At 34.0% G+C, this 14,356-nt stretch overlaps 1 protein-coding gene and 1 long non-coding RNA gene across 2 annotated transcripts in view; one reads left to right on the top strand and one right to left on the bottom strand.

The window, feature by feature from the left end:
- Positions 1-704: 704 nt before the first annotated feature.
- Positions 705-14,356, bottom strand: part of LOC144197643 (uncharacterized) — a 30,934-nt gene continuing 17,282 nt past the window's right edge. The window contains exons 3-5 of the long non-coding RNA XR_013326560.1: positions 10,399-10,496; positions 3,639-3,712; positions 705-865 (exon numbers count right to left, since the gene is read on the bottom strand). This is a non-coding gene — a long non-coding RNA (uncharacterized LOC144197643). The remainder of the gene's footprint in view (positions 866-3,638; positions 3,713-10,398; positions 10,497-14,356) is intronic.
- On the top strand, positions 726-11,555 carry LOC144197640 (neuronal acetylcholine receptor subunit beta-2-like). Its single transcript, XM_077718138.1, has 9 exons — positions 726-939; positions 1,170-1,288; positions 2,509-2,654; positions 3,020-3,064; positions 3,331-3,440; positions 4,479-5,005; positions 5,989-6,476; positions 7,569-7,714; positions 8,967-11,555. Exons 2-9 carry the CDS (start codon positions 1,225-1,227, stop codon positions 8,980-8,982), a joined length of 1,542 nt encoding a protein of 513 aa, XP_077574264.1. The 5' UTR covers positions 726-939; positions 1,170-1,224; the 3' UTR covers positions 8,983-11,555.

The raw sequence follows: 14,356 nt of genomic DNA, 5'->3' as shown, positions 1-14,356 counted from the left end.
CCTTCAAGTCCTCCTATGCTGGCCTAAGAAATATCTAAATCATATATTATATTTTGTCCATCATTACTTATGAAATAATTCCAAATTGTCATTTCCCACTGGTTGCACTGCTTCCAGATGTTTTCATATTGAAGCATTTAACCAATCACATTTCAGCCATTATTTGTTGCCAGGGTCAGAAATCTGCCTCAAGGCCTTCACAATCAGTTCTGCAGTCTCTGCTTGTTGGGTTTATTAAACAAGCGTCGATCAGACTTGCTTTAACCAATTTGAATTCGATTTTGTGACACCAAGGCCTTCTCGCAGGCGTAGGGATTCGTCAATGCCTTTTTGCAACCTGAGAAAGTAAATCATCAGTGCCGACTTTCTGTTTTCGGATTCGATTTAAAAAAAAAAAGTACAATGTACCACTTTTTTTTGGTGTCAAACTGGCGGTCCGGGGACCAAATCTGGTTTCCTCCCACATTCCAAAAACATACATTGTAAGCTGATTGGACAATCTAAATTGCCCCTAGGTAAGAGTATGAGCGCGAATGGTTATTTGTCTCCTTGTGTCCTGCAATTGGCTAGGAACCAATTCAGGGTGTCCCCCACCTCGTGCCCGAAGTCAGCTGGGATAGGCTCAAGCACCCCCGAAGATAAATCAGTTTAGAAAATGAATTAATGAATAAATGAATATTCAGGTAAAAGTGACTTACGTGGATATTTCTTTGCATTTCAATGCACGAGATATACCAGCAGAGCAGAAGCGTGTTATGACGTAAAGAATACACACGCACACGCTCCTCCTTTCTCCCTTTCGGAGCTCCAGTCCCAGGATCTCTGTGGACCTTACTTGAGTTGAAGTATCTTCAGCAAGGAGGAGCTAGGGCGATTTGAGAGGACACCAAATTAATTTGCAACTCAACAGAATTAATTGACCAGGATACAATTTTACAGGTGAGGACTGAAATGATTTCCTCCACAAGACTATGCATGTTAACTTTAAGGGGGACCATTCTGCAAACCTAAAGAAATGACAGAACTAATGTTTCTTTTGCTTCAAACTCTAAATTTGTGTTTGTGATTGCAAAGAGCATTTCTGCAACAAAAAAATGAGCATTTGTTAATTTTTTGTGAATGTTGCACAAAAAAAAAACACCTAAACCAAATGACTTAATCTATTTTAGATTTATAGAAAATCCAATCCCTCAAAAATGAGTTATTAGGCTTCCAAAGATCAGGATGAGGATGAAGATCAACACCGTTATACTGATGACCACGCTGTTTTTTGCAAGTAAAATGACAGGTAAGATTCATTAAGATTCTTTCCAACACTATAAAGAAGATATTTCTTGTCAATTTTTGTCTCTTTTTCGCATTTTCATCCTTTTGAGTTAAATTTGGAAGTCTATGGTTCTCAACAGTATTACTGCTTCATACTACTGCACTAATTTGGCTAATTTTGGTTTACAAACAATATCATAATGCAATATGAGAAAGTACAGAAATAATGTCTTTGAGTCTAAATAGTGTTTAGGGTTGAAACTCTTATATTAAGTCTTGTTGGATCTTGCAGGTGAAAATAATGGGCTCAGTGAGTGTGTACGCAAATGGCTGTGCAGTGTTCAGTATTTTTTCCTCTTTTTTTGTGGCCAACTGCATTGACCTGGTTGTATGTGGTGTCCATTAACTTAAAATATCTCTACCTAGAGGCAGATGGGTGCTCTTAATAATTTATCAATGGAACTTTCAACCCACAATCAAGGAAGCAGAAATCTGGCATGAAAAAAAATGGGCCGTGACTTGCTTTGTTTTCGAGAGAGTTCCCTCTTATTTCTTTTCCCTTTGTTTGAAATCACGAATCAGCACTACTTCACGTCTGCGCCATTACAACTACGTAGTCGGTTGTTGTATGACAGATAACAGAGTAATGCATTGTACTCAAGGCAAGGATAGCCTCAAGTCATGGTTTAAATTATTTAAAAGTAGGAATCTATGCTTGTGTCTTTCACCACATTCTTTTGCTAGATGTGTGGAGGAGCAAAAGAAAAACATATAAAGGTCTTCAGTTTGAACCTTGGCTCCGGCCCTCATTTTTTGAAGTTTGTACGTTCTGTTTTTTGCACACGTAGATTTTCTTGCATTTCCTTACACTTTCTAGACATTGCAAACGCATGCATGGTCAGTTCATTGATGACTAAGTTGTTTTTCTTCCACTTCACAGTACTTTCTGAAATTTGCCCAATGGCGACTGATGTAGTACGAATGAGGCAAAAAAAATCCACATATATGTAGGAGAAAGCTAGATAAATCCCATGTAAGTCTAAAGAACATTTTAAATACTGGGGCCTCTCATATCTAAGTACCTTCCCCTATATAAGATCTCTACAAGAACTAAATGTACTTTGTGGCAGGGTATGAAATTTTATCCCCACAAAAGCTTAATATGTAATCGTGATGTAGTATATAACATATAACAACAAAAAACAATGTTATGAGTTGTGTTGCTTTGCTTTGCATTGATAGGCTGCACTGCAGAGAGTGCTGAAGAGCGCCTCGTGAATTTCTTGTTAGGTCCAGAACGCTACAACAAACTAATCAGACCGGCTGTCAATAAGAGTCAACAGGTCACCATCTCTATTCGGGTGTCACTGTCGCAGCTCATCAGTGTCGTGAGTATATTCATTATCAGTTCCTCAATGTTGTTGTCTTAAGCATCATTATATACCGTATACTTCCTTTACACCAGCTAGAATGAACAAAATTAACCAAGGAGACATTTTGCATTAAATGCTGTAATTCTCAATATTTTGTTACTGATAATCCAATTGGAACACAGCATTGTCATACAGTATATCAATATCCACTTGACCAATGAACAAAGCAATAAAAAGAAATAATGCAATAATGATGACTCTCCGATGCAAACAAACAATAACTATGACGTGGGCCTGCTACAAATATGAGTTTGATACCCTGAATCAAAAACTACCAGTCGCTGGTAAGGGGTTAACACATTTTTGTTGTTTTTTACCAGAATGAACGAGAGCAGATAATGACAACCAACCTGTGGCTGTCTCAGGTAAATATTGTCCAACATATTGTAAAACATTTTTTTGAAATTAAAATATCAAGTCAACCATTTCCACTAGCTTTTTCATTTTTTTTTATGGAAAACCCAATTAAACAAGTAGAGACTCTGATCTCAACATTCTATGTAAACTCGACTTTGATTACTAATTTACGATTGACTTATAAAATATCGAGTTGAGAGCATTGACTTGTTTAATTGACTTTTTTAATTAAAAAAAATGTTTGTTTAGTTTTTACTATCTCATCTTTCCACAGGAATGGAATGATTATAGGTTGAGGTGGGACCCCGAAAAATTTGAAGGCATCAAGAAACTTCGAATACCCTCCAAACTTCTCTGGCTTCCTGACATTGTATTGTATAATAAGTACGTACATGAAAGTTACACAGTTACTTTTCACATTTTTCTCAAGGAGAATGCTGGTCTGATTATTATGTCCAACTATTTCCCACATTTAACAAACATGTCCATTATGTTAGGGTTAACTTAAGACTCAAATTGGCCCCAGGTGTGAATGCATGTTTGCCTTTCTGTGCCATGCAATGTGTGTGTGTTCCAACTAACCGTAATGAGGAAAACCAGTTTCCCAACTTCTGTGCCGTTGCACACTGGTGTGCCGTGAGCAATGGTCAGGTGTGCTGCGAAAAATTGACAATACAATGTTATATTCAGAAAGAAAATGTGTTAAAATAAGTTACAAAGTTTTCACTGAAAAGATTTTCAAATGGTTATCCCTTGAGTTTTTCTTAAATGCAAATAGTGTGCCACAGCTCAAAAGTTTGGGAAACGCTGAAGTATAGAATATGGATAGATGGATACGTTCCATTATGTTTTGATTCCGATTTTTTTTTCTAAGCAACTGCCATATAGCACAGGTGTCAAAGTGGCGGCCCGGGGGCCAACTCTGGCCCACCGCACCATATTGTGTGGCCCGGGAATGTAAATCATGAGTGCCGACTTTCAGTTTTAGCATCAAATTAAAATGAAGACTATAGATGTATATTATATTTCCTGATTTCCCCTTTTAAATCAATAATTGCAATTTTTCATCCATGTTTTTCATAACATCATTTTGTAAAATCTCAAAATATATAAAACAAATTTTATTTTCTACTTTAATATGGAACATAATGATTAAAAAAATCTTAAATAAACATTTTTTTAGATCTATAAAAAATGGGATATCCAGGACTTTTCATCCAGTTCTTTTAATCACTTTATAAAAAAAATACATCTAAATATGATATCTAAAATGGTCCACATGAAATTGAGTTGACATTAATACGACCTGCGAACAAACCCGAATCTGACACCCTTGACATAGAGCATTGTAATTTACCAATAACACAATGTGTGTCTACATCACTAATCCTTAACCTCTCCTTCCCCAACATGTTACCTCAGTGCTGATGGTGTTTATGAAGTGTCCTTCTATTGCAACACGGTGGTCTCCAACACGGGAGACATTGTTTGGCTCCCTCCGGCTATCTACAAATCAGCTTGTGCCATTGAGGTGCAAAATTTCCCCTTTGACCAGCAGAACTGCACTCTCAAATTCCGTTCCTGGACTTACGATCACACAGAAGTTGACCTGATTCTCACTAGTGACTATGCCAGCCGTGACGACTTCACACCTAGCGGAGAGTGGGATATTGTCTCGCTCCCGGGACGCAAAAATGAAGACCCCAATGACATCACATACCTCGATATCACCTATGATTTTGTGATCAAGAGGAAGCCGTTGTTTTATACCATTAATATGATCATCCCTTGTGTGCTGATTACGTCTTTGGCTATTCTGGTGTTTTACCTGCCATCTGACTGTGGCGAGAAGATGACGTTGTGCATCTCGGTACTGCTGGCACTCACTGTGTTCCTGCTACTTATTTCAAAGATTGTACCCCCGACCTCCCTTGCAGTACCGCTCATTGGTGAGTTATATCTTTTTTTTTTTAGTTTTAGCATGCACAATTAGAGATGTCGAACCAATTAAATTAGGGATTATTTTGTATTTATGAAAGAAAAGTAGCACTAAATGGAAATGGGAACATTTCAAAATAGAATGACTGTTCCTATCTCATTTGTCCTACATTAAACTGAGCTCAATTTAACATATTTGTGATGAGATGCGGAGTACGGTAGTCATTCTTTTATTTTATTATGCACATTAAGATACAAGCTTTGAATTTCTTATGCAAACTCAGAAGCTAGTTTTTAAATTTGAAATGAGAATTAATTCTATTATGTTTTTTCTAAATACAAATTTGAATATTTTCATTTTGTGTGGCCTGGGAAAGTAAATAATGAGTGCCGACTTTCTGTTTTAGGATTAAATTAAAATGCAGAGTATAGATGTATATTAAATTTCCTGATATTCCCCCTTTTAAATCAATAATTGTAATTTTTGAGTCAATTTTTTCTGTGCTTTTAGTTCAAAAATAATTTTGTAAAATATAAAAATATGTAAAAAAGCTAAAATAAACAGTTTTAGATCTATAAATTGTAATTTTTTAGTCATTTTTTAATGTGCTTTTAGTTCAAAAATCATTTTGTAAAATATAAAAATATATAAAAAAGCTAAAATAAACATTGTTTTAGATCTATAAAAAAAAAACTGAAAATTCAGGGCTTTTAATACAGTTATTTTAATCCATTTATAAAAAAAATAATCTAAATATTATATCTAAAATGGTCCAGCCCAGGTGAAATCAAGTTGACGTTTAAACAGCCCACGAACCAACCTGAGTCTGACACCCTTGCGCTACACTGTTGGTGACCCCATACATAATCATATGTTTAAGATTTATTGTCTATTATATTACTGTGATTATACTACATATTGTATGATATAATTGCCGATTTTTTCTGTCAATTTATCGGCTACAACTCTTCCAACCATTTCATTCCATTTTAGGTAAATACCTGATGTTCACCATGGTGCTGGTCACTTTCTCCATCGTGACCACCGTATGTGTTCTAAACGTCCATCATCGCTCTCCCTCCACTCACCATATGCCTAAATGGGTAAAAGTTCTCTTCTTAGTGCAACTTCCCACTCTCCTTCTAATGAGGCGTCCAGGTGTGGCTAATGTCCGTGACAAGCTGAGGCGGAAGTATGGTGACAAAAATACCACCAGAAAAAGTCCCTCTCACACTGATAAACAGCACCAGTTCACTAATAGAAGACTTGGTGGGATTCAAACAGATTCTGACTCCTTCTACGTGAATGCTGACTGGGCTCACAAGTATTGTTGGAGGGTGGGAGACATCCCAGATGCGGGTGGTGGGTCTTCAGATATTCACAGACCTTTACGCTCTCAGTGGGATGAAGATATCGAAGAGGCGGTGGAAGGGGTGAAATACATTGCTGAGCACATGAAGACTGAAGATGATGATGAAGGGGTAAGGATAAACTTAAAAATATGTCCAAGTATCTTTAAGGTACCCTATTTTCACGACTATAAGGCGCACTTAAGTCTTAAACTTTCTTCAAAATAGACAGTGCGCTTTATAATCCAGTGCGCCTTATAATCCAGTGCGCCTTATATATGGAAAAAAATAAAATGTGCAATTCATTGAGGGTGAGCCTTATAATGCGATGTACCTTATAATGTGGTGCGCCTTATACGCGGAAAATACGGTATTTAGCTTCTACAGTCAACTTTGAAATAGAATAAGGCTGGAAAACAACAAAATCTGTACTGACACTGATAAATGCAAAAAATATATTGAATAAACAATAGTACTTCAACCAATAGTGGCCTCCACGCAGAATAAAAACAAAAAATCCCCCCCCCCAAAAAAACATACTGTATTTTCACGACTATAAGGCGCACTTAAGTCTTATATTTTTCTCCAAAATAGACAGGGCGCCTTATAATCCAGTGCGCCTTATATATGGAAAAAAATAAAATGTGCCATTCATTGAGGGTGAGCCTTATAATCCAGGCCATATGCCACTTGCTCAGATGTGTAAATATACTAATAGTAATGGGGGTAAAAAAGGGAAGATAATTTAATTGTTATTTTATTACATCATTGTAGTTTGATTGTGTTTAGAAATACAAAAGTTGTTAATTTAATGGAATTCTGTACTACAAAGCCTAAATACACCCGGCTATAAATGTAAATGAAATAGTTAAAGTACAGATTTCTACTTATTACCATGTGGTGGAGAGTATTATTTGTACTTTTTTACTTGAAACAACTAGTCTAAAATACCTACTGAATTGATTTCCACATTTTCTTCACGAGGCTATGGACACACTCTGGCATTATATTAAGACCTATTTAAGATTGTAAAAGTTTCAGACGACTCCCATGCTTAATAAATATTACAGAATCTTAATTGCACGTTAGTGCATGGTTCATAAGTGTTTGGCTTTCTTGTGCATTCACAACCCCGTTATTAAAATATGAATCTTGTCAAACTTTTTCAGCTTTGACAACCTAACAGGTCCCAAACATTGAACTCTCGTGTGTTTTATTTTTCAGATAATAGAAGACTGGAAATATGTAGCCATGGTGATAGACCGCTTGTTTTTGTGGATCTTTATCCTAGTCTGTGTAATAGGAACACTGGGGCTCTTCATGCAACCACTATTCCAAAGCTACAACACTCTTACTGCTGATGATACTGAGTGAGTCATGAACACACCCTGAAACACAACTTCACAATGGCAACTCACTATGTTTTACTTTGCTGTTTGTTTAAATATAAGAAAAACACTCATTAAATGGATGAGAAAAGCTCAAACCAAACATCTTAACTCAAACAGCATAAACCACCAGGGATCTTCGACATATAATACCCTTAATCCTGTTAATAGAGATGGTAAACCAATCCTATTTAAAAATGGGAACAGTGTAACAATCCTTTTTTGAATCCATCTCCACACAGAGTTAGGTGATCCATTTACAATGTAAAATATTGATTCAACCTACTTTCGAGTGAGCAATAGAACAGAAATATCCTCTATCCTTAAGATTCCTTTACATGTCCAACTCATGATAGTTGCCCCGTTTTATGCTCTAGAATCGTCAATTTCCAAACATTCCCTAGTGAAGCTACAAATTTTGACATCTTGGTGATACATACTACCGAGTATATTACTATTACTACTACTATATATATATATATGTATATATATATATATATATATATGTATATATATATATATATATATATATATATATATATATATATATATATATATATATATATATATATATATATATATATATATATATATATATATATATATATATATATATATATATATATATATATATATATATATATATATATATATATATATATATATATATATATATATATATATATATATATATATATATATATATATATATATATATATATATATATATATATATATATATATATATATATATATATATATATATATATATATATATATATATATATATATATATATATATATATATATATATATATATATATATATATATATATATATATATATATATATATATATATATATATATATATATATATATATATATATATATATATATATATATATATATATATATATATATATATATATATATATATATATATATATATATATATATATATATATATATATATATATATATATATATATATATATATATATATATATATATATATATATATATATATATATATATATATATATATATATATATATATATATATATATATATATATATATATATATATATATATATATATATATATATATATATATATATATTTAAAAAAGAGCTGAAAGTTAGCCTTTGAGACCAATTACATTCAAATATTTATTTTTTAAACCCGCATTTCGAGCTTCTGACGTATATTCATTTGTGTTTTTCTTTTCATAGGTACGCAGATTTCTAAGATGTTAGGATACTGGCAGTTGGTCTTTCTTGCACATGTTAGCAGGATTGAATCCTGATCCAGCTTTGTTCGTATACTTTCAAATAATGGTGACTGGTGAGTTTTTTCCTGTGAGGGCTATATGTTCTACATACATGACTATACATTGTATTTAGACATGTACGTTTGTATATATGTACAGTATGTACATATGTTCGTACATATGCATAGTATGGATGTAGGTATGCACTGTACATGCATACATACATCATTTTATTACTATTATTATTATACCGTCTTTATTGTTTGTAGCGTTGATGTTCAAACAAAAATCGGTTCTCAGTTACATGACTTGGGTAAATAAATGACTTTAGACGTGTCAAAGTGGCGGGCCGGGGGCTAAATCTGGCCCGCCGCATCATTTTTGCGGCCCGGAAAGTAAATCATGAGTGCTGACTTTCTGTTTTAGGATCGAATTAAAATGAAGAGTATAGATATATATTAAATTTCCGTATTTCCCCCCCTTGTAAATCAATAATTGTCATTTTTTAATAATTTTTTCTGGGTTTTTAGTCCAAAAATCATTTTGTAAAATCTAAAAATATATATCTAAAAAAAAGCTAAAATAAACATTGTTTTAGACCTATAAAAAACTGAATTGATTGGTTGGTCCGGCCCAAATTCCTGTAAACTCTTGGTGGAAATGCATAAGATTGAGTAAGTATTGAGTGTTGAGTATTTTTAATCAGAAAATATGAATAAAGGAGCATAAGCGAATGACTTAAGAAAAATAATTTCCAAGTGTGCTGCTTTTCTCAACAGCTAAAAAAAAGGCTTTACATTGTTGATTATAGTTGGATATGTTTTTAAAACCTAACATCTAGTAGAATTTGTAAATCAAGTAACAAATAAATAACTGTAAACCAATCACAATATTTTGAATAAAGTTGATGTGTTCAGAGAGAGACAGAGTTATAAACATACAGTATAAAACAAAATGAAGGTGAAAATTGCAAGTCAATGTTGATTCTTTTCTGTCACATTCTTTTGGGAAGATGTTAAACCACAGAATTTACACAATTATCATCTGTGACATGAACAAATCTTACAAGATCAAATTTTAGTGAGCAAGAGATTGTGTTTCTGAAACTGTACTAGTGTGTTTCATTTAATGTATATTGCATTATTGTTGTACGTCTTGTTTTATCTGCTAAGGGTAAGGGCAAGATAAAAGGAACATTCAGTTGTTAATACACTAGGGTTTTATGGTCAGTCTACCACACACCCCTGAACGCAGAGACACACCTTGTATCCGTAGAATGTTGACCTTAGTGTCATTGGAATTGTATATCAGTCACTGTATATAATTTACCCATTATTAAACTACGCCTTGCAGTATTCCCACCATTTTGCATATAATGACTCGAAATGCATTACCTTATTCTTTTGGGAGAAACCTGTCCTGCGATCGGCTGCATACCAATTCAGAGTGTTCCCCAACCATCTGTCCACGGTTGTTTGCGGCTCCAGCACCCCTGCAACACGTGAGGATAAGCGGTTTAGAAAGTGAAGTGAATGAATGAATTCAAGCATTATTCCAAGAAGATCCGCAATCTTTTAAACATTGGCTCAAATGTAGTCTACCAAAGTGCCGAATTTTAACACTTTATATTTGATAAATAATGGGTCCTAAATAAAATAATTGGATGCTTTAAGTCTTGTCATGCCCTCCATCTAATCTGTTATATAATATAAAAATATATTCCTTGTCCTCATCCATAACCAAAAATATACGCGTTTAGCTTAAACTATTTTAAAAACATATTAGTTGATGGCCTACAATTCACAAAAAGTATTTGTTCTGCATCAAATAATTATACAGCAGCCTCTTAACTTCAAAACTTTATATTTAGTTAACTTTTGAACACATAAGGGAGACCCTGATTTGAAAATCTCTTCACCGTTGCACTTAAGAACTTCTCATCTTGCTTTCATCTCATTCAAATGCCTTAGGCTGCACTCCACAATGCGGATTTGAATTCTCATGCCATTTGTTATGTGTCTTGAACGAAAAGAGCTTTGCATCATGGTTGATTGTCTGACTTTTGGCTTGAGTTTCCTTAGATTGCACTCACAAATAAGCATAATGCATCAGACACCCTTGCATTTGTCCATAGGACTTATTATACAGTATACATGCTTATGGGAGAAAAAGCCAAATAATGTTACTATTATACACACTTATCCAAAGTTGGACACTTCAAAAAGTTCCGTTAGTCTGGCATTTTTTTTACCTCTTCTATTTTCTGTCAAACCTCAGTTGATTGCATTTCAGAGGAAAAGCAACCACAAATGTTTTTGGGTTGAAAATAATGACATACTGTTTGTCTTGTTGCATGTACAAATGAATTACGTTAAGTTTTTTAGCCAAACACCAGGTTGTCATCTCTTGGTCAGAAAGAGGCACCATTCCAGCTTCAACTAGTTGCTGTTACCAAACAAGACATTACTCATACGGCCATATTATGCTCAGTTATTGACAATATTGTAGTCCGTGATCACATTAGAAAGGGCAATAAACTATTTCCCTGTCACCTGGTGTCCTCATGTGTGCTCATCATTTGAAAAAAAGGTGCCTCCAGGGAAACAATTTGTTTTTTTCCTCATTATTTTTCTCTCAAAGGCCCTGGATAGCCCTGTCATAGGACTTTTTACAATTTAGGAAACTCATTGTGAATTTTCAACATAGAAATTCAGTAGACATTTTGGTGACGTAATGCAAATCTGTGTATTTAAGGATTATGCCCATTATTACCATATATCTGGACTATAAGTCACTCTGGCCAAAATTTTATTCCAAATGGAATAAAAATATATAAATCAAACTGGAGTATAAGTGACACTCGCAAATAAATGCACAATGAAAGGAAAGAAAATATATTTTCACTATTGTACAACTTATCCTCAGTAGTACTACATCTACAATAAACTAATACGAAAATAGGGAACAACAGTCAAAATAAGCATTTGTTAGTATAGATTATTAACAGTTTTTTTTGGATGACTACAACTTAAAAACACAGCATAACAAGCTGATAAAAGATATATACTACATTGCACCTGAGTATTGGAGCAGCTATGGAAAAAATGTGAGTTACAGTCCGGCAAATATGGTACTTATAACAAGAAGCAAAGTTAAACCTTCATCTGAAAATACTTCAACTCCAAAAATGCCATGCCTGTTCACTATAGTTTGGGAATAAACAATATTTCCTGCACAGTGGTACCTACGAGCAAATGATTATCTCTAGAGACGAGAAAAAATTTCAAGATGTGAGAAAGCCAGGCGGCTAAGACATGAGAGGCTGTTTATCATTGTAGCACACTGTCTTTTTCGCTGCATCTCTTTCGTGTATAACAGATATCTACGAGCACTGAACGGTTTCTTCACACGAGATTCTCCTACACATGGACCAGCAAATGCACAAAGAGAGCTTTCTAGGAAATGAAGTATATTTGTGCACACAACATCGATAGCCAATGGCACCCTTTCTCAGATTAAAACTTCATTAACCACAATCAATATGTGGGTAGGCTGAGCTGTTGCATTTTAGGCGTTGTCCCTCTCTGTACCCTCCGCAAAATCTGTCTAATTTTAGTTCTATTAAACACATTGTATTACTATTAAACCCCTACTTATGTGTTACTTTGTTAATAGATGGCGAATTAGAAGAAATAAAACATTTCTTTACAATTCAATATCCTGTTTTTCGTGTTTTTTCAGAGGGTTGCAACAAATTAATTTGTTTTTAGTTAATTTCAATGGGTTAAAATATTGATTTTTTTATGTGCTTTTGGTGATTTTTTTTTAATTAGTCTTGGTTGCTTTTAGTTTCTTTTTTTTCTGTACCACCGTGGCATCAAACCCTTTACGATTTAAGTGTGATGAATTTCTGGAGCAATTCACCACTGACAACTTAATTTGGGTTTTAAAATGTTATTTAAGGCTTGATTGTTTGAGTCAGGTTGTCATGTTAGATAAACCACTTGGAGGGGCCCACAATGTGTGATTTCTAGTGTGTCAACTTGTGTGCGCGTTCATTGTCAAATAGATTCAGATCAAAACAAAGCATTTAACTTGTCTTTCCTGTGAATTAAAACCAAAGTAACCATGATTCCATAAATGTACCACGTCCATAAACATGTCAGATTGCATTCTTTTTTTTCAGTGTGACGCCAATGTGTTGCTGTAATGTATTTTTTTTCTTTTCTTTTTATTCAGATTTCTACGGTCAGGTTTGCATTGAAAATAAAATTCTGGTTACCATAGTTGAATAAATAAAGGTTACATTTTAATGCTATTTTCTTTTGCTGCCACATTAGAAATTAAATCACCAGGCTCTTGACATTAATAAGCAGAACACCCTTAGACAGCACTTGATGATGACTTAACATGGTTTTCATCTTGTTTAAGAAATTATTTTTCCTGTTGCTTAATACTGTGTACAGTTTTGCGTGAATGGTACTAGCCAGTGTTGTAAATCTTAATTACACGTCTATTCCAATCTAAAGAATTATTTGTTGGAGTTACATCATAAAGAACAGCCTCAATGAAGAACACAGCAAAGGCTAATTTATAAAGAGATTCAGCATCAATAAAGATATTGTGTATCCTTTGTCATCCTTTGTAGAAGCACCCAGAATCTGCTCATCATCTTTGTTCCACTAAACCTACCTCTGACACGATATGGCTACGAAGTGTAAAAAAGAAAAAAAAAAGTGAATAAAATGTAGCATTCAGATTTTATTATATGGGATTGTGAATAAAAGCACTTATCTCAGGTCAGGAATGTGCTGCAGATATATGTGCGTCAATAATTTAAGAGAGTCTAAAAGTTCTAGCGGGGGAAGCAGATACTGTTATGTTTCAATTGAGGTAGAAAGATGGCACCAGTGCACGTCATATGAACTGGAGCCGGCACATAGGGGAGTGAACCCTTTTACGGGAAGTGAAAAGAGATGGACTGATGACAGAAAACATAGGGTTAAAGACATATATGGAATGGAAAGTATGTATTTAATGAATGTCAATGAGAAGCTGTCGGATGTGTTGTATTGAAGATGAAGGTGACACAAGGGACTGAAAAAAATTGTGATTTTAATAGCTTTTAGATGAATGTATTCAGCCAGCCCTTAAAAAAAAGAAAGAAACATGAATTAAACATGTCTTGTGGCAGCGTGGAAGGAAAGCTATGGTGCATCACACTAAAATGTCCAGGCAGAAACATTAATTTTCACCTCGTTCTTAGTTTAAGCATCCTCACTAATGAAGTTGACAAAGGGGAGATGCTCTCCACTGAGCTTTACTTGACATTACCAGCAATGGCATCAACAA

The sequence above is a fragment of the Stigmatopora nigra genome, chromosome 6 (assembly GCF_051989575.1).
Source record: "Stigmatopora nigra isolate UIUO_SnigA chromosome 6, RoL_Snig_1.1, whole genome shotgun sequence".
NCBI lineage: Eukaryota > Metazoa > Chordata > Actinopteri > Syngnathiformes > Syngnathidae > Stigmatopora > Stigmatopora nigra.
This window is presented reverse-complemented; position numbering and strand designations above follow the sequence as displayed.

Bases quoted from the DNA above. Each gene is read 5' to 3' on its own strand.
- LOC144197640 (XM_077718138.1), top strand. From the start codon at position 1,225: ATGAGGATGAAGATCAACACCGTTATACTGATGACCACGCTGTTTTTT. The intron at 3,441-4,478 runs GTACGTACATGA...ATGTTACCTCAG, and splicing joins GACATTGTATTGTATAATAA to TGCTGATGGTGTTTATGAAG. The intron at 6,477-7,568 runs GTAAGGATAAAC...TTTATTTTTCAG, and splicing joins CTGAAGATGATGATGAAGGG to ATAATAGAAGACTGGAAATA.